The 21058-nt window shown below is 39.2% G+C and overlaps 1 protein-coding gene across 3 annotated transcripts in view; it reads right to left on the bottom strand.

Moving 5' to 3' along the window:
- Nucleotides 1–21058, bottom strand: part of LOC121518863 (connector enhancer of kinase suppressor of ras 2-like) — a 69667-nt gene that overhangs the window by 29656 nt on the left and 18953 nt on the right. For 2 of the 3 annotated variants that reach the window (XM_041801530.1, XM_041801531.1), the window contains exons 5-10: nucleotides 20490–20531; nucleotides 20286–20405; nucleotides 12563–12622; nucleotides 12398–12466; nucleotides 2230–2376; nucleotides 704–837 (exon numbers count right to left, since the gene is read on the bottom strand). In XM_041801530.1, the coding sequence (XP_041657464.1) occupies nucleotides 704–837; nucleotides 2230–2376; nucleotides 12398–12466; nucleotides 12563–12622; nucleotides 20286–20405; nucleotides 20490–20531 (572 nt within the window). The remainder of the gene's footprint in view (nucleotides 1–703; nucleotides 838–2229; nucleotides 2377–12397; nucleotides 12467–12562; nucleotides 12623–20285; nucleotides 20406–20489; nucleotides 20532–21058) is intronic. The other variant, XM_041801532.1, reaches the window with a different exon arrangement.

The following is a 21058-nucleotide window of genomic DNA, read 5'->3' as shown; positions in this document are numbered from 1 at the left end:
CATTGGAGATGCACCTCCGCTGATGCTCTTGGCATCGAGGAACCACCAGGAGGAGCCACCAGGAAGAATCACTAGGAAGACTCCCAATCTCTCTTAACATTAAGGAAACCCACAGGTAAAGTGCATACCACCTATTGGCACAACGGACAGTTTAACATCACGTCCCATGTTTCATGATTCTTCTAGGGATCATAGATTGTCCCATGGTAAGAGATGTTCCCATCTGTACCACAGAGGTAAGCACAAATTATTAAAAGTGCAATCTATTTTTCTTTATTACTATGTGCAGTTAGATTTGGATGTAGCTCTGTGCACCTAAATTTACTATGATGCTGGACAAACAGGTATGCATTTCTTTCCTCATAAAACAGTTGTGAAGTTAAATATTCTAAATCTCATATTGTTTGCGGGCTTCAGTAGCTTTCCTCTTCTCCACTGTCTTTTTAGGAGTAGAGAAACTATTATTTTTTGCTACCAACACAAAAGGTCAACCGTTGGTGTAACATGATGCCTTGAGCATGAATGTGCATGGAGTTGGTCGTGTGCATGCTTGTCAATGTGCATGTCCATTAGGCATAGTTCAAACATTGTTGCAGAGCTTTAAATAGTCAAAAAAAATCTATCTGGCACTTTTTTCATTTGGTAATGCTAGACAACTTTTTAACTTGTATATGTGTTATTACATGTGTAAGTGTGTGTTCACCTGGGGGTGTAGGGTTCTACAGGAGGAGGGGGGATGAAGAGGTCCTGCAGGGCGCAGCTACTCCTCCTGGATGGAGTACTCAAAGTGCTGGTGGGGGTAGCCACACTGCTGCTGGGGCTCTGAGGGAAGATTGGCTGCGTGTGAGTGAATGTGGGTGCGCATGTGTGTATATGTGTCAGCATGTGAAAAAGAGAGAGGGACAGGCGGACAGGGAGAAAGAGAGAGAGAGAACAGTTACAGGACTTGACACATTAAAAATTTGAAGTTTTTACAGCAGTTCAGTCAGTCAGTCAGGGACCATTTGTTCGGCTCATACTGAGCTGCACAGCATCTCGAGCGTGAAATGAGCAGCGTGCTGTACGTTTTCTGATGCTCTACTTCTAACTAGTGCGTGCAGGTTGGTGCACAGTCTCATCATCCCTCTCATTCAGGTCGAGGAAAACCTGCAGGATGTCTTCTTTCTAGTTCAGACACCTTACTGAAATATGTAGCTGTCACTTCTACAATCCAATCAGTCGGCTGCAAAATCATCCAATCAAAAAGATGTCTTTTCTGATAAGAAAAAACATGGACTTTGAAAAATGCTTGAGAGCTTATTAAATAAGTGAGAAGAGAAATTCTCACAATAACAGAATACTAATCTGTCACTGTTTAAACTATGCAAATATCTTGTGTAACTCACAGCTGACTAATATCAGATTTATTATTGAGAAATGAACTCCATCATAAGACCATTATGTGTGTCAAAGTTACTGCAGGGCCTGTAGAGCAAAGCATCTCTTAGCTGAGCAGAATTACTTCTTAATTTTAGTCACATCACAGAACAAGAAAAATTACAGCTTTTTGTTTTTTTATATTCTGTCTTGAGAAATGCCAGCAGGAGACAGAATTCGATTTAGGTGAAGGAGAAGAAGCATGAGGATGCGATGTGAAGGGAGGGGGAGGCTGAGCAGGACTCAGGGCCTCCGGGGGGACAAAACATTTTCTCTGGCCAGCGACTCAAAGAATGGCTGGGCTACATTAATACTCATCCCTCTTATTTCCACCCATTCTGGCTTGGGCACACGATCCTAATACTGTTATTGGCTTGGCTGAAGTAGGACAACAGATGCCACTGAGGGCTGAAGTGTCAGTATGAGTATGAATCGTGCCGAAAACCTTCTAACAATTAGTAGAAAATTGTGCTACAAAAAGAGGTGGACACACTAAAACAATACCTGCAAAATATGGGTCAAACTCACAGCTACAATAACTCATATCTGAAGAAATTTGATGTTAAACAAAGCAAATATTTGGCTCAGGGATCTTGTATTAGATTTCATCCCACCTCCATCCTACACATCTCTTATTTTTAGCTATTTATAGGCTGATGTGTGATTTTGGCTTCCAGTGTCCACAGTCTACAGTCTTATTGAAGCACAGAGATACACACATAACAATACAATAACATTAGATTACAGTACAAACACATATGTAGACAAACAGACACCTCTGTGGTGTTTGTGGAAAAGCAGCATCCATCGTACCTGCAGAGCCAACGGTTTCCATCTCATGTTCTTGAGCAGAGCAGGGGTGGAGGTGAGCGTGCTCTGTGGGCGTTTCTTCAGTGTCAGGGTGACACCTGCAGGGTCGCCACGCAGCAGGTTCACCAAGTTCTTCAGCTGCCAGCCCACCTAGCAAACAAACACAAGCATGAGAGCTTCCTGCTAAAAGCTGCTTCATCATGGAAAAAATAATAATCACAACCACTTTTATTTATATCATGGTCCTGATTAATAACTCTTTATGGGACAAGGAGCCATATATGGTCCCTTCCGGAATGTTTTTTTCTCTGCCAGAGATCAGTCAACATCACGGAAAGTGACATCATACCAAGTGATCAATCAGCAATGGCCCAGAGTGTCTTGAACTTTCTATTTCCTCCAGAAGTCATGTAATGCAGCTTTACGTCTTTTTTTTTGGTCCCAAACAAATGGCCCTAACACTGAAACTAACCATGACAAGCTGATGAAAAGACACACATTAGAGCTTAATGTCATGATAGGTTTTGTTTGTGTTTGATTTCTAACAATTACTGAAAGTTTTGAGTGAAAAATGGAGGAACCATTTTGCACCTTATCCACATCCACTCAAGAGTTTGCACTATATGCAGGCACCAGCTAAAATAGGTTATGCCTGGATGCTGCTGGTTCAATGGCTCATTGTTAAAAAAAAACAAAACAGGTTTATGTTAGGATACCCACGACTGATTAAGTGATGATTGGAGAAACAAGAGGGAGAGAGGGAAAAAGCACTCATTTAATACCTAGTTTCATTTGGTGTTAAATTGATCCTTTTTTGCTATCTGTTATGAAGCTTATTAACATATGAGAGCAATTAAGAGATGATTTTTTGAATATTGCCTCATTTACATGCATGCAAATGGGACACGGTGCTGTTTGCAGCAAGCATTTTGTGTGCAGTTAGCATGCTCTGTGGATTATACGCTATATTTTTTTCCATTTGCACAGCCTAAAAATGTGCAAAAAGCTACACTTTTTGTAGCAGATCGGCCCCTCTTAGCTGAATGCAGACTATTAAAATGCTGTCATAGCTTATCTGGACAACAACAACAAACAAAGAAACAACAATGAAATCAGTCAGTGCTTCCAACAATAAGGAATAATATAGAGGACCTAGCTTAAAGAGGTTTTGTATCGACCAATATCTTACAGATGGATATTTAATCAAAAGCAAAATGAATAAATCAGCTCTGTTGTTCACATCTGGATTACTTCAGGCCCAAAATCAGTAAATCACAAATCAGTGGGTGACATGTCCTTGCTATATTGGCTCCTTGCATGTCTTTTTTCCTTTCACACACACCTTGAAAGACTCTTAGTCCAAACTAATGCATATTGAAGTCCAGTTCATCAGGCAGGCCTTTAATTGAATGTGCCGATTGGGTCGTTAATTAAATAAAACTCATGAATCCTGATGGCTTGAATCTGCACAACAGCCTGCAACTCCAAACTGGCGTTGAGTGCAAATTAGGCTCCAAAGGGCGTCTCTGCACACCTCCTGTGATGTCAATCTGCAGGCACTGTCGTGACGCGGTAAGCCCTGATGTTGTACTTTGCGAACAGCTGCATGCCTTGTAAATACTCTTTAACCCACTTTTGATGACATTTGGCACATAAAACATCCCGCCCAGAGAAACACTGACTGCAGCTGAACCAAATATGCCAGGTCCAGTTTGGGGAGAAATTATCCTCTCTCGCTTGGAAGACTGCACTGACTTTCAGCACATCTCGCGTTATCCAGGCAGCCTGAGAAAGCGGGCATTTTTCAGGCACTGACCTAGCAATCACTTTGTTCCTTTCCAAGTAATTTTTCACCTTGACAGCCGTTACAGAGAAATTTTTCACACAGAAAGGGCATTAAAGAGACAGACGGGCAGAAACGCACACTCATAATCCAAAGGCTGCTTTGTTCTGTGATGAGAAGGTTGTTTGGCGATGTCTGGACAGAAAATGTGGTTATTTTAAGCAGTGAAACTCAGTTTTTTCACCTTATTTTTTGCTTTAAGGTGTTTGTAATGAAATGTAATTCTTCAGGTTTCTTCTATTTGTTTGTGCCCCTTTAGGAGATGCTGCTCACCCTCTTCAGTGCTCAAATTTACTGTCCTGCATGGATCTTTTTTATAAGTATGAAGCCTTCCCTGTTTATTGACCTGCACCAGAAATTCAATTTGTCATCGCCGCCTGCAGTTATTTATTTCTGACATAGTGTCGTTAATTTTTTACAGCCTTTCCATCTTGCTCGCGGGCACTGGGTAATTTGCTGCTTTTTTTTCTTCACAGTAGGGCATTCTTACATTATTCTTTATGTGCTCCCACATCTAGAAGTTCATCATAAGGCAGTTGTTGCCTCGGAGGATTTTTCCTTCATTCATGCTCTCTGGCTGATGTAACTCCTTTGCCTCCGCAGCCATTCTCCCGTCAGGTTTTCGGTGAAAAAGCACTCAAACCCAGTGAACTTTGGTCTGTGCTGGACTTCTCCCACCGGCCTCAATTATAGATCCCTGAACTGTTTCAAACATTTCTTCTTGTCTTTATGGTATTTTTGAAACCTCGACATCTCTGCTCTGTCTAGGCCTTGCTCTCTTATCTCAAGTGTTAAAACCTTTTTCACACTTCACTCTTCAGGTTTCTTGTCACCTTGCAGAAACAAATGGAACAAAAAACAACCTTAATATATTCAGATCATCACCTTATTTTCTTTTAGGTTCTGGTTTCATTTCTGCTAATGATCCTCTTCATCAAGCATTAACCAACTTGATATTTATTATACGGCCACAGCAAATCAGCCATATTAACAGTATGCAATCTTGTTATGGCAGTCATTATGAGTGACAGTTTAGTTTGACATCAGCACACACAGAGTTCACATATCGCTATCACCCACTAAAGCTGTCAATCTCACTCAGCTGCTGCAGCAAGACATGGCTCCTTCAACACCACCTCCATGCATCCACACATGAACTCTGTGACTGCATATAGGCTGTTTCTCATATAAAACACGGTATATCAAATCAACCTGAATTAAGAGGGTTTAATCTGCTAGTATACGAGCTATGAACAATTCTCACTTTCATGCATTTAGTGTAATTAAAACTATAGCTTTGTTTCTTCTCATTTAGGAGCAAGCAGACCCTCTGAAAATTGTAGTGCAAAATTTAATACATGGTTTCACTTAGTCTTAAATTGCACCACTTTTACTGGCAGTTGTTTTTTTAGTTTGGGTGCATTTTGTGTGCAGTTAGCGTGGATTTCCCCTTCATATGAGCTCTGTGGATAAGACACCATCTTTTTTGCCCTTCCACATTCAAAAAATGTGCAAATAGCTGCGTTACTCTTTAGATGATCTACCCCATGACATTAGCTTAACCATAGAAAAAGGAACTTGTCATGGATTGAAAAGGAAATTAAGTCGTGTGATTTCGAGCCAACTCTTTAACAGTCATGGTGGAATTACAGCCCACACTGTACTACTGAATTTTTTACAACACACAACTATTGTGCACAATTTATGTGCTTACACTGTAAAGTGCAATAGTTGTGAACAACCTAAGTGGTTTCATTGTACAAGTGAAGTCTGGACAGACTGTGACAAATGTCGATGAAGTTTCCCTAGAGAACGCCTCACATGGAGATTGGAGTCATATCTATTATTCTGTTTTCATGCTTCAAATAGCTACGAATGCTGACAAAATTGCTCTCCCCATCTCTCTCACACGCAAACAGTATCGCCAGCAAACACAAAATGATAAATATTCTGCATCAGCTGGAGGTCCACAGCTAGGCACATAAAACTGCCATTCCCACTGTTTCCATGGTGATTAAATGTGCCGTCCAACTGTTTACAAAGGAAAAAAATGCACCAAAAATTGGGGATTCTGCACATGGTTCTGCTCTCACTGTGGGAGTGTACATAAACTTAAAACAAAAAGTAAGGCAATTTGTGTTTGGTACATTATTTCTTTGTTGTAACAATGCTTCTTGGTAATAAATCTTATATTGTTAGAAAGCCTGTTTATTACCCTTTTAAATGATGCCACATTTGTAAGGATCATGCATTTGTGGGATGAGCAGCAGAGCTGAGTATGTGGGTTGCGCCCATGAAAAATGTGACAGATCTTCTCTGCCAATGCCAAACAGCTTATTTTGCTGATGCTATTGACTCTTGTTTTGAGCTTCTGGTACCCCCAGGTGCTGCCAGTCAGGTGCCTGATTGGCAGCACCTGTGAGCATGGGCCCTGCTACAGTGGTCAGTAGATGTCTGCTTCAAGAATCGGCATGCCACGTTTGACTAATCTGGATAGGGCCCATTGGTTTGGCAACTTCAAGCTGGTGTTCCGCAAAACCAAGTTGCGGGATTGTTTGGAGTGAACCCTAGTACCATCTCCAAACTGAAGGCCAACTTCCATATAACGGGGAATGTCAGAGACAGGCTGCAAAGTGGGCGTCCCAAGAAGACAACACCCCAAGAACACTGTTTTTTCACCCTGTCAGCAAGAACTCTATCCTCCAAGATGGTAACGCTCATCCCCACAGAGCGGGGTTTATCAGAGACTACCTCCAGAATTTGGGAGCGGAGAGGATGGAATGGCCGGCCTGCAGTCCTGACTTTAACCCAATTGAACACTTGTGGGATCAGCTTGGGCATGCTGTTCGTGCCAGAGTGACCAACACAACAACGTTGGCTGACTTGCGACAACTGCTGGTTGAAGAATGGGATGCTATCCCAAAGCAGTGTGTGACCAGGCTGGTGACCAGTATGAGGAGGAGGAGCCAGGCTGTTGTGGCTGTGTATGGTTCTTCCACACACTACTGAGGCTCCTGTTTGTTAAATAAATATTGTTAAATTTTCAATATGTCTTGTTTCTTCAAACTTCAATCATCCAATCCGCCAAACACCAAACAAGAGTCAATGGCAGAATAAGCTGTTTGGCATTGGCAGAGAAGATTTGGCACATTTTTCATGGGTGCAACCCACATACTCAGCTCTGCTGCTCATCCCACAAATGCATGATCCTTACAAATGTGGCATCATTTAAAAGGGTAACAAACAGGCTTTCCAATGGTAAAAAACTTGCCAAGAAGCATTGTTACAACAAAGAAATAATGTACCAAACACAGATTGCCTTACTTTTTGTTTTAAGTTTAGTTGTATCAACATGGTAGAGATACATCCAACCAGTCAGCTAACAAGCATGTCTTACTAACTACCCAGCGAGAGCCCACACATGCACAGGGAGAACATGGAAACTCCACAGAGAAAGGCACTGTCCAATAGGGACATGTATCAGGATCCTTGTTAATGTGAGATGCTAACCTCTGCCCCAAACACTGGTGCTGTGCATGCTATGGCAAAATAATGTAACATTTTACCCTGCCCTGTCCTCACTCTGAGAGGTAGCATATCTGCCACAAAGGCATGAAGTATTTCTTCTTGTTTCACACAAGGAGCACGCACTTATATCGCCTTGCTCTCATTTTTGGCAGCCTTTTAAACTAAGTGCTTCAAAGTGCGATGAAGAAGTCTTTCTAACAGAATCAGCAGTGTGTTTGCTCTTATTCTCTGTAAAAATGTCTGTATTCACCGTGTGAGCTGACTGACTGAAACGAACCTGACTTGAGCTCTGTAATTATCAAACGCCTTGCTGTTGCACACACAAGTAGCAATTATTTCACACAAAGGCTGCTATATTTAAACTGTGAACCACCAGAAGTTTGTGTTTTCATTTCACTGAAATAATACCACTCTATGTACACTTCAGCATAGGAAAGGCTTTTGCAATTTCAGCTTAGTTAATTACCAATGAATTGTTCTTGTGCTTAACTCAGTTTGAACGGGGGGACAATTGAGATTAAGATGAGGTAACCAAATCCTTCTGTTAAAATAAGAAGGATGGACTTAATGTACCCTGGTAGTGAAGGGTTTCATTGCTGCTGTAATTGTTAAAATACCCAATTAGAGTCCAGCCAAGGACTTTGGTTACATTTCTTGTTTTCCATCCATCTTTTCTTTGCTTCCTGTTACCTCTTTCCTGCCAGTTACCTGTTAGTCCCTCCAGGATTTCTCAAGCTTTTGGGGGATTTTTGCTGTGAATGTGAAAAAACTGCAGTAAAAGCTCCAACTAATTTTGACTTTCTGTGAGGCCTTGGCAAAAAGGCATTAGATGGCATAATTCTGAGGAAAATATGTTTAACTGGAACAAAATTATCAATGACTGACATAGGCAGAACATTTTTCAAAGTCAGCAACAATGACAAACCTGTCCTTTCTTTAAAAAAATAAAAAAAAAATAAAAAAAAAAAAACTTAAAAAATTTTTGCATCATCCATGTCTGTATTATCTGCACTACTTATCCTGTGATGGGGTTGCGGAGGGATGGGGCTGATCCCAGTTGTCATTTGATGAGAGTCAGGGTATAATCTGGATGACAGTCAATCACAGGGCTGACATAGAGACAAACAACAAGGCCTCCTCACACTCACACCTACAGAAAATTTCGAGTCCCCAATTAAGCTAATGAGCATGTCCTTGGACGGTGGGTGGAAAGAAGGGCTGGGCAATTAATCGCAAATTAGATTAATTTGGCCTGCTGCAATTATCAAACCGCAGAAGTTGCAATATTTCTTTAACTTGAAATGTGTCAAAATACCAGTTAATAAATCAATTTTTGCAGCAGCAGAAATTTTATGCACATTTTGCAAACATTCAAGTGACAGTTTTTTTTATATCGTTTACAAAAATCCTCTTTTTTGTGTTTTATGTATGTTTTTCTTAATCAAAATGAGAGACATAAAAATGATGATGCCCTTAAACAAAGCAAATGACATCACATTTGCAATACGAGTAAAAGTAATTAGCTCATAAAACTAATGAAGCCTAGTGTTACTTCACGAAAGTCATACCCCAGCTGCGATCAGCTGGTAGCCAGCCTCACCTCCTCCACCCCAGCCGCCCCCTTTATAGCTTAAAGCTTGTTGCACCCCCATATTCAGATTCATGGTACTATGGATTCATTGCTTCTGATATAATTTCATTGTTTTCAATAGAAATGGTCTCATTATGGAATTATTTATTGCTTGAATTTGTCGAAAAATACAAAGATTAACCCAAGAATAATTGCATATTAAAACGCAATCGGAATATTTGGGGAAAAAACTGCAATTAGATTATTTTTGCAAATCGTTCAGCCCTCGTGGAAAGCAAAGTACATTGAGAGAGCCCATGGCATGGGGAGGAAGTGTAAACTCCACACAGGAAGGCCTTGTCTGATGAGGCAGCAGCAATAACCTCTGCGCCCCGTGCAGCCTCATATAAGAATGTATTTATGTTAAAGATAAGGTGATTGGTCATAAAAAAATACATTGATTTGAAAATAAATTGCAAGGCTGCAAAAAAATTTCAGGGAATGTTTTGCAATGTTTTCTGGAGGAACAGATTTATTACTTTCCAAGTGTTGTTTTGTTTGTTTAAGAAATTAATCAACATTAAAATATAGACAATTTCCTACAACTTTTCAAAGCTCTGAGGATAATAGTTTTCACGTTTGCTGACATTTATATGAGAGCTGCTCAACAATAATTGCTATATTTACTAATATCAATTCCCTCCATTTTACTCTACCATCTTAGCTGCTGATGCTTTTATTAAAATGGGTTTTTATCAAATATGGATATTACTTTTAGCTATTCACATACTGTCAACCTCATTATTGACATTATAGCCATATCCTAGCAAATAAGTTTAAGATTAATTTATGGCCAGAGAAGCCAATAACTGTTATTCATTGTTGTTGATTTGCTTGTTATCTCTAATCCTGCATTTCACGCTGTGTCTTTTTACAGCTCAGCAGAGGGCCGTTTAGCATGAGTCTGGTCTTGACCGAGGTTTCGACCTATTAAAGGAAGGTTTTGCCTTACCACTGAAACTTCGCTAAATGTTCCTAGTGCTGAGCTCATGTTTGATCAGTGTTGGGCCTTTATAAAAAATAACAAAGAGTACAGTCTGGAAATGTCTTAGGTTATGAACTGGTGCTTTACAAATAAAGATTGGTAGATTGGTTGAATGATTGAGTTTCTAACGAGTTTCTCCCTTTTTAACAATGCAAGTTAACATTGTCTGTTGTTGGATTGTAAAAAGTTGTTTCTTTCAGTTCTAAAAATCTCAACAGCCCAATCTCTTTCATTCTGTCTTTTCGACTTTCCATTCTCTTGCAAAACCTTGGTTGCCTTGGTGGCTTACAGAAAACAGCTTTAAAGTTGTTGTTGAGACGCAGTTTTGCTTTCTTTACCACCTAAACACTAGTCTACGTAGCGGACGCTTTATTGTAACTACACAAGCTCGCAAGTACCACTCAAACGGTGAATTTATTAAAGGAATATAAAGATATTCTTTAGGAAGAAAAGGACAGAATGGTTGGTTTTTGTCTCTAACAACTTACAGCAGAGTGTAACATGTCGATCAAGCACTGTCCATCATAGCCTCAGTGTCTTGAGAAGCAGCCTTACAAATGCAGAGAAAACCCATGTATGTTTAAGAGGTTTAAATGTGAACGAACAGAAATCACATCCAGTTTGTTAAGAGCCTTGAGCAGACGCTTGATGAGTGACTGAAGAGCTCTTAACGGTTTAATGCTGTCAGCTGACCATCTAATTAAAGTAACATTCATACAGTCACAGTAACATCTCGGGATCATCAAAACCTACCTACAAGAGGTACTACAGTCAACCACTTAAACAAGCTGCAGTGTCTCACTGCATCTGTCAACACAGATATGATCTGATATAAATCACAGCACATAAACTGTCAGAGGCAAGAGTTTCCTGGGAGGTTGTGTTGATCTGGTGTGTGGACGAAGCTATTGCTCTTGTGTCTTGCTGTCACCTAATCTTAGCAGTGGGGGCAGCTCAACGTAAAGAAGATCAACACCAACATTTTTCTAAGGAAAGACAACATGTCAGCAAAAGCTGTTGAGAAGTGACAAGTATTTATAATCTCAAACATCACGTCTGTAAGATCCTGTATAACATCACCCTACAGCAAACTTGGTAACGTAACTTTACTGTAAGTTATCAAATCAAAACTTATGTTATGGCCAAATTTAGCTCATCATAATCATTTCAAATGAGTGTTTTGGTTCTTTGACAATTGGACATCAGTGTTAACCGTAGTGGAAAGACCAGCGGGCTGGCAGCTTTTTTGTAACTATTTGGGTTTTTACAAACTCTAAATCTAACATTTTATTCACCACCAAAATCTCTGATTCTCTGGATTCTGACCATTTTTTCCATTCCAGGATAAAACCACCACAGCAGCCACAATTAATGCATTCGCCAGGCAAATATTATTGATGTTGATGCATGGATGTATTAAGGACCAATGTTATCCTTGTAAAGTTTAGTGATGATTGAAATAAACACTAAAAATAGACAACAACTAAGTTTAAGTTTAGGCTATGACAATGGCCCTGCCCTATGATGAAAACTCAGTTCGCACAACTTTGGGTCTCAAGGTTTTCTAGTTTAAATAAAAAAAATTGGGAGTCAATCAGATGAAAACTCTCAGACAAGTTAGTTCAAATGTATCCGTCAATGGAAAAGGCAGCGTGAGCTAAGGTGCGGGGATTAGTGATAGGCAAATAAAGTGTTTTCATTACATGCACAGTACATGCTTTGCAGCCTGTAACTGTGCTTCTGAGTTGACTCTTCCATCTCACTCAAATTTTCCTGAACATTTCCACCTACTCTTGCAACTGTTTTATGAAATTTTCTGAGAAAGCACCACTTAAGAACATTTGCTGTGTAAAATGTGATAAAGACTGTTTCAGCTGGTACAAACAAAGTCTGACAGCCTTGCTGTGATCAGCCATTTGAGGCCTTAAAATACCTTTATAGAAACCATCAGTCTAGCTTTTGTGAGCTCATAAAGAGGCATCAATTTTTATTTGAATATCCTACATAACCAGCTAAAAACTTGTTATAGGGACTTTAAGTAAAAAAAACAAGCATGCATGAATAAAACAGACATTTGCATAAACAATCTGCAAATGAAAAATGCAAATACATAATGATGTGCAAATTCAGGCAGCAAATAGGGAAACACATTAAAAATAGCCAGAAGGGGGAAATGATGCCTTACCACTGTCTGATGATTGACCTGAATGACTTCATCTCCAGCATGGATTTTCTTACAGCGGTCAGCAAGGGACTGATGGATGGACAGAGAAACAGAGTCATTACTGTGATAAGACAACCTCACTCTGCATATTTAGGATGTGTATCCACACATTACGCTTGTACTCACTCCTTCTGTTGTCCCAGTGATTACATGCAGACCGTCATACGTTGATTTGATGTACATTCCCTGTGAGAGGGTAGCAAAGGCATAGATAATGTTAAAGAGAAAACTCTAGCACACTCATTAAAAAAAACTCAGCCACATAAATCTAGGTATTTGTTTTAATCAGACTGAAGTTTGGATTAATCTCACTTTTTTCTATGAAGCAGTGAAAGATGCTACCTGTGCTTTCAATCTGATGTAGGATTTACCCAATCAGACAAATTTTAGAATGACTACAGGAAGTTTTAATGAATATCTAATGGATGTTCTTTTGGAAACACTCACACAAACAGCCCAGTCTGATTTACTGCCACATGGTGAGACTCTCTCAAACGCTCCCCCAAGCAGATTGAATCAAACATGAAGGATTCTTTATCAGAAAACACAGTTGGGTTGTTGCAGGGAAAGTTACTGAACGAGTCTGAAGTGCATTTCAAACACACACTTACACAAAATCCTAGACACAGTTACTGAAACAATCGCGTGAGTACACTCGCTTTCTTACACACAAACACACAGATACACAGAAGCACAATGCCAGTCTTCAAGTAGAGGGTAAGAGGTTTATTTATAGGCCACTCGGCCCACTGTTGTGTTCAGGTTTCACTGAACGGATGAGAGAACTTCCATGTCCCCTGCTGGCGTGTGCGTTGTGTGTGCAGGGGGCGGAGGTGGGGGGTTGGGCTTTTATTGTGGCCCCAAGCAGGGTGCTCGTTCCTGAGTGTAGGTCAGTGTGAAGATGGAGTCCAACAAATTGCTGATGCTTATATAGTGCTGGTAAAATAAGAGTCTCCTCTGCTCCGACTGTAAACATTTCATCCTGTCTGGACAAACAGTGACCTCACTGACAGTCAGCGGTTGCTCTGAAATGTTTAAATTTAAGTTGTTTGATCATTTCTTCAAGGCAACATTCTGTCTCCATGTTGCTTTGTGTCGACTGACTCATTTGCCTAGGAGCTCAGCAAAACCCAGTTTTAGGACAGCTGCAGTGAGCTCTAATATAAATACATGGTAACAGAACAAAACAGCCTTTATGACTGTATCACTATTATTCTCACATGAAGGTACCCGAAGTCTGCCATGCTACATAAACATCTGCCTCTGGCAGAGATGCCCCCACCAGGGTTATCATAGTTTACTATAACTAACTAAATGACTAAAAAGAAAATCTAAAACTCATTTTAGTTAACTGAAACTAAATAAACAAAAAGTTTAAAAAAAAAATTAAAACTTACCAAAAACTGTGCTGTGTACTTACAAAACTAACGAAAATACGATAAAAACAGAGATAAGCTATCCTTAATTTTAGTTTTGACATCAGCAGACTGACTGACCTGAACTAAGCTGGGGAGTGAACATGGCCTGATTTGATTGGTTAAGGCTTCACACTAGGTTAGTTTAATGCCTTGAGTTGTATTAAAACAACAATTTTGAGTAAATAAAGTGTAAAGAGAAGAATAGCATGTTTGAATTTGTTTTAAAAATGTATGTTAACTCCATCCTGACGCGTAGGGTGCCACTAAAACTAATAAAAACCAAACAAAAATGACACATTTTTACAAAATAAAAATTATACTGAATTCACAAACTAGCAGTAAAAACTAATAAAAACTTAACTGAAATAGAAAACAGAAAATGGAAACAAAATAATAATACAAAAACAATGAGGAATCCATAACTACTACAACCTTACCCCTACCATTTACAAAAATTTTTAGGCATCTAGTACAATCAGCAATTTATCAAAAATAGAAATAAAACTTCTTAATATGTTTCCTTATTTTCGCTCACAACTAATAATTCTGATTTATCAACTTCATTCTATCAGTGTTTCTCATCTCATATACTTCTGTTAGTATACTGTTATACAGTACACATAAATGCAGTACAGAGCATTTAGTTTGGTGGTGACTTTGGCTCAGTGGGAAAAGTTGGTCAGCTCTTGGAATGTTGTGGGTTCGATCTCCAGCTCTTGCACTAATCTGTCAACAACGTGTCCCTGAGCTAGACACTTAACCCCAGTTTGCTCCCACCGCTTTGCCATTGCCATGCACACGGGTATGGATGCATTTGAAAAAAAAAAAAACACAACAAAAGACACAAAAAGAAACAACAACAATTGCCTTTAACACTGTATGTGAGGACCCACACCCAAATGGACTTGAAGCACTTTGTGGCATTTACAAATGTTGTTTCTTTGTGTCTAGATCTTTGCTTGTGTTGTACTTACTCTCGAATGTACTGTACGTTCCTTTGGATGAAAGCGGCTGCTAGATGACATTGTAACATTTGAGTAGGATTAGCTAATACTGATGGCTAATTTTCCATAGAGTATGAATGTGGAGTGAATAGGTGTGAATAGGTAGGTGTAAAGCATAATGCAAACATGTTCACGCAAAAAACATAATGTGAGAAATTTTCTTGTAACACTTCCCAAACTTTTCCATGCTAAGGCCCCCATATAGTACTAGCTTCCAGTTGATCCCCACCTACCCTCAAGAATCCCTCATACATTATGCATTTATATAAAAAATCACAGGTATTGTGGCCTAGTGGTTAGGTTGCATCCCATGTACCCAGGCAGCCTAAGGTTAACTCCAGCCAGTTGCTCCCTCACCTCATGCCATACCCCACTCTCTCATCCTGTTTCTAAGCTGTCCTTTCGCTATCAATAAAGGCGAAAAAGCCCCAGAATAAATTCTATAGAACTTATGTTGTATAACATTTTTATCATATTACTCATTCTTTAAATTCACCATATATTTTTGTGTTAGTTCTTAAAAATGAATTATTTACATCCGCACAGGAATATAGAGTGATGGTGACATTTAGTTTTTAAAGGTCTGTTTTCGGGCTTTTATACCCTTTCTCTGCCATGATAGGAAAGTGGCTAGAAGTGAAACTGGGGGAATGACAAAGGAGAAGCCAAGGGCTGAATCTGAACCCAGCTCGCTCACATTGAAGGACGTTTGCTTTGGTACATGAGGCATGTGGACATAACCACTGGGCTACCAGCACCCCTGTGACATTTAAATTTGTTTCATCATCATCCATCTTCCCTCTAAGTTTCTCTGCCTCCACACTCACTGGGACTCTTCAAGGAGTCAGGACCCCACTTTGGAAAACACTTTTCTAACATGAAAATATGCTGAAGATGTTTTCACATGTGTGCTTAGAAGAGTTCTAATCTCACAAAGCAAGATGTGACATAAAAGGTCGACACAGCAGAGTCTGCTGTGGACCTGTTGATCTGGATGGAGACAGTATGACACCAGCTGCAAAAAGTCTTTATGATGCTATAAGAAGAATATTTGCTTTTATATCAAGGATACGTGTAATTGTTAGAATCACATTATCAGTTTCATGGCAGAGAAGAACATACTGGTGAACAGAAATCATAACAGAAATTTATGAGAGAGATCACAGCAGTCGCCTGTGTACAGTCTACAGTGGCGGTCGTGGCAAGATGTAAATGTCATCACTTACGCTGCATGTTCGTGGTACATCTCCCTGAATATTTCTTGTTGCTTTCTAACAACTTCACACAGAAAACTGAATGAGGGGTGGGCTGGATAAGATCTGGGTGAAGACCGCTTTAAATGCAGCTGTTTCCCATCACATATGCAGCTCACTCAAAAAACTTCAGGAAAGTTTAAAGGAGTTTTGTGCAGTTATAGAAGCTCCATAATCCTCATTTTAAAGAGCCAATTTAAAATTCAGCAAACAACTCTTTCTAACCAAACATCCTGCAAACTCAGGATAAAATCACAAAAAGCTCTTTGTAATGATAATATGAAGAGGGGACACATTCTCTGTCGTGACTTGTTTCTGAATTAAAATGCAATTTTTCAACACAGTGAGCACAACAAATGAGACTCCTACACCTACACCACTGCAGCTGAACTTACCCTGAGGGGTAAATGTACAATTCATTTTATGTAATTAAGGTCAACCAAGGCTTTTAGTATCAGGACTGTGTAGCTCACATGGTACACAGCCTTCACAGAGTTTGAGTCACAACAGAAAGAAAAAAAATTGCCATGAAACAACAAGAAATAAATTAGACAGTAAGTGTAAGTGTGAAGCAACTGCATTTTTCAGTGAGTGAGATTCATGCTGCAGGATAGTTTGCTCATGCCTTATTTTGAATCCAGCAGAAGTCAATATGCTGCCAAAGTCATGCTGTTTCAATCTCAGTAATTAGTAGGATTTTTCCACCACCATCACTGGAAGCAAAGTTATTAAGAATAAAAATTGTACTTTACTTTTTGGAAGCCTTTTCTCGTGTGTTCTTTCCATCAAGCCTGTAAAACAATTTAAAATCTTTATAGGTGAATGAACAGTATTTTCATATTTTGGAGGTATACATTGAAAGCCTGTTTATGTGCAGGAGCTAGAGTGGTAGATGTTGTGTTTGTGTGCTTCTGACAGATTGCTGTGTTTACTAAGAGGAAGAGTCTATGGAGAGTGATGTTGCTGAGTAAAGAAAGCTCGCTCTGACATTTGGGGAGTTTGGCTCACAAAGGCTGCACAGCATTTCTCTGTATGATTGTCTCTATAGATCTATTACACCTTCAGATGCCTTTATCAATATTATCAGGTCATTAGCTACATGGCTAGTATGGGGTAGGCTTTTCATTTGCAGCTTTAATTTACAATTTAAAGGGATACTTCAACATTTTGGCAAATTTGCCCATTGCCGAAATTCCTATAGTCTTAGTAAAAGGTTCGTTACCTTTAGCTGTCCGTGCAAACTATATTTAGGTCAGCGCTGCCGAGTTCGGAGCTGCTGTGCCAACTCAATGGAGACAGACGGTATTTTTGGCTCATCAAATACACAATCCAACAACTCCAAAACGCTCTTGTGGACAAGTTGTGACCTGCACCATCACCACGCTATGAAATAATAACGTATAATTATGTAATATTACGACACATGAAGCAAATACAACCACTGGGCGGAGTGACACAGTACAGCAGCCATGTCTGGAGTGTAGTTCCGGCTTTGCATTTAGCTTTAAAACATCTCCGTCTCATATCGTTCCATGATTATTTCATAGCGTGGTGAACGTGCAGGTCACAACTTGTCCACGAGAACATTTTGGAGTTGTTGGATTGTGTATTTGATGAGTGTGATGAGGGAAAGCCAAAAAATACTGTCTGTCTCCAGTGAGTTGGCACAGCAGCTCCGAGCTCAGCAGCGCCGATCTAAAAATAGCTTGTACGGACAACTAAAGGTAACGAACCTATTACTCAGACTATAGGGATTATGGCAATGGGCAAATTTGCCAAAATGTTGAAGTATCCCTCTAAATACTGTAACGACTTCACAAATTTTCATAAAATGTTTTCATATTTGTTTCATTATTTGGGACTACACAGATTAAACAGGGCACCCTGCACATTATAGAGGATGTAAAGTTGATTAGGGATGCTTAAATTTGAATTTTCCAAACCATGCTGACCTTATAAAAAGCACTGAGTATGAACCATAACTACAATAATGTCTTTCACTCTAGTGAAAGCTAGAAGTAACAGTGTTGACATTAAACTACAACGCTTTTTAGTCGATTCAGAGCCATAAAAGTAAGAGAAAGTAACATAAAAGAATTAGTCTACTTAACTCGAATGTAAGATGAGTTGATTACCTCGAAGCTGCTCACAAACAGAGAAAAAGCTTTGACGCCTACAAAGCTGTCCTTGTCAATACCTCTGTGTTTAGTTTTTCATTAAAATGTCAAATATGTCCATCAGACAACACAAAGAAGCATCCACATGTTCTAGGATGTCTGCTTCTCATACTTTTTAATAATTAACTGGTCTTGCCTCAGGACCCACCTCTGAGTCCTTCATGAGCAATCTTGAGCAAAATTTCTGATATTTTCCAAAATTCCTCAACTATTCCTGGAAAACTCCTGGAAAATACTGCTGCAATGTTCTGTGAAAAGGCTTAATAATTACAGTTGAATATTTCAATATGTTTCCTGGTTGCTTGCAAGATCTCTTCAGATTTATCTACAGGAAAAGTTCCAGTGAATATTACCAAAGCTTTCTTGGAAAATGCCCACAGAAAACTCCCCCAAAATTTAGTGAATCTCCTTGTGGAAATTACTTTAAGTTTCTTAAAAACAAGTTCACAGGAAAAAATCCTCTAAGATTTTCAAGACAGTTTGACTACAAACCTTTCATCTCTACACCCACTCTCACAACCATTCATCAAAGATACTGTACATCTCAGAACAGAAATACACACCAACACTTTTTAAATAAAAAAAGACTGAATTTCCAGTTCATCCCATAGGGTAAGGGTTAAGTAAAGGCTTAGGATACCAAAAGTTAAAAGTCCAAAACATGACCAACAAAACCTGATTACAAAACATTTCATAAAACTGAGTAAAAAGTCAGTTTATAGGAAAAAAAAATCTTCCTAAATGAAAACATTCCAATGCAGCCAATGTAGCTTACACAGCTACGTTATCTGCATAAGTTACGTAGCTAAATTGGCTTTACGTACATTTGCTAAAGCTTACAACGCCAAAGATAACTTGGCTACATTGGCTTATGTGGTAACAATACGTAGCTAGCCCAGCTATGTTAGCTTTAGCTACAGCTAACAAAGCTAAAGTGAGCTAGTAACTACTACTAACTTATGTTTGAGTTATATTGTAATGTGTTTTTATTATATTTATTGTAATGTTTTTTATGCTATGGACTCTTGGAAGAATAGCCCAAGTGGGCTAAAAGAGATCCAAATAAACAAACAAACAAAACTACTTAAATGGATCAACACATAATTCAATCCTGGATTAGACCTCTGACCTTTTTCTCTGTTTTATGTATGAAACGTTGGTTTGTAATGTTTACAATTTGCTTATTGCATGAATGTAATTGCCTGTAATCTGTAATTTGTTTATGAGTTCAAAGTTGAATTTTAAGAAGAAAATTCATCAGATGAATGATCTGTGAGAGTGGCCATCAAAAATGCACAGTCTTCAGCCAGACTTCCCTTAAGATTTTAAGTAAATTCACAATTTAAAATTACTGAATAATTAGCTAAAAATTATGTCAAGAACTTTTTTCCTTTATCAAAAACTAAAACTACAGGGAAAAACAACATCGCTTCATAGACTATTAAAAAAAAAATTTAAGCTTTATGAACATTCCTTTTACAAAATGTGCACTAAACAGACTACCACTCAGAGTTTGAGACCACGAGTAATCATTTAGCACTGATATACCACAACTTATCTACTTTTGTCGTCCAGGCTAGGGCAGCAACAAAGACAGTTTCTACTGAAAATAGGTATTTAAAGTCTTTGTCAGCTATTATTTTGTTTTGTTGTAATCACCCAAAGCCTCAGGCTATATAACCCTCATATGGCTAATTCTAGTGCAATTAATGTTACAAAAGACTTCATACTGATTCATTTTTACTTTACAGCTTTTATAAAGGTCTTTCTATTTGTGCCTCAATTTTGGTGCCCCCTGTGGACAAAGCAGTATGTCTTACCTCTCTGATGTAGTCTGTAAAGGCAAAGGCAGCAGTTTCTAACTTGTTTAATGAAAAGGTATCTGCCTCAGTTCAACCACAGAAACAGAGCTTCCTCTAATGACTCAACAGTTCAGTTATGAATGAAAAACATCCAATATATTCTTGTTTTTGAGCAAGCATGAGAGTTTGTCTTACCAGCCCTTCTGTGGATTTGATGTTGGCGAGCTGCACGACCTCCAGATGTGCAGCCTGGGACACCATAGGGTCAGACGACAGGGAGATGATGTGGTCACACACTCCAGATAGAGTTTTACACTGGAGGGGACATATGAGTGATGAATACAAACTTTTGAAGAACATTTGAACATTTGTAGAAAGGTGATGAAGGCATGAACTCACCACATGTAGGATTTTGTTTTCAGTTTCATACACAGAGCAGTCCTGGGGAACATTCAGAGAAGTAACGTTACCTCAAGAGAACGTGTCAAAATGGAGTTATTATTGGCATTTCTGCTGTAGGTGGATATAAGCAAAAACCGAGCAGCTTGGCACCTATAACCCCCAACACTCCCACACAGCCATGCACAAACACAAAACAAATGAATCACCACTGCGGAGGCACATCCCTCTCTCTCTTTCTCTCTCTCTCTCTCTCTCTGCCAGTCTTCCTCTCAGCCGCCTTCTCTCTCCTGATCGCCCGCTCTCACTCCCACCTTCAATTTTTTTCCACTTACATTTTCCTCTTAACTCCACACAAACATTATTCTCTGTAGATCCTGTCCTAAAAACAATTGAAGCATCACTGCTGTCACTCTTTTCTCATCTTTCTGGTCTGGTCCAGGGTCAGACAAAGCTGACTGAGAGTCAGAACTGACAAACTGAAGACAAAGAGCCACTAGTCTCTGCATCTTTGGTTAGAAAACATCTTGATATGTATTTCTGTGGCTGAATAAAGTGTTGCTTCATTT

The sequence above is a fragment of the Cheilinus undulatus genome, linkage group 12 (genome assembly GCF_018320785.1).
Source record: "Cheilinus undulatus linkage group 12, ASM1832078v1, whole genome shotgun sequence".
Lineage (NCBI taxonomy): Eukaryota > Metazoa > Chordata > Actinopteri > Labriformes > Labridae > Cheilinus > Cheilinus undulatus.
Note: the sequence above shows the minus strand (reverse complement) of the source record. Positions and strands in the feature narration are given on the sequence as shown.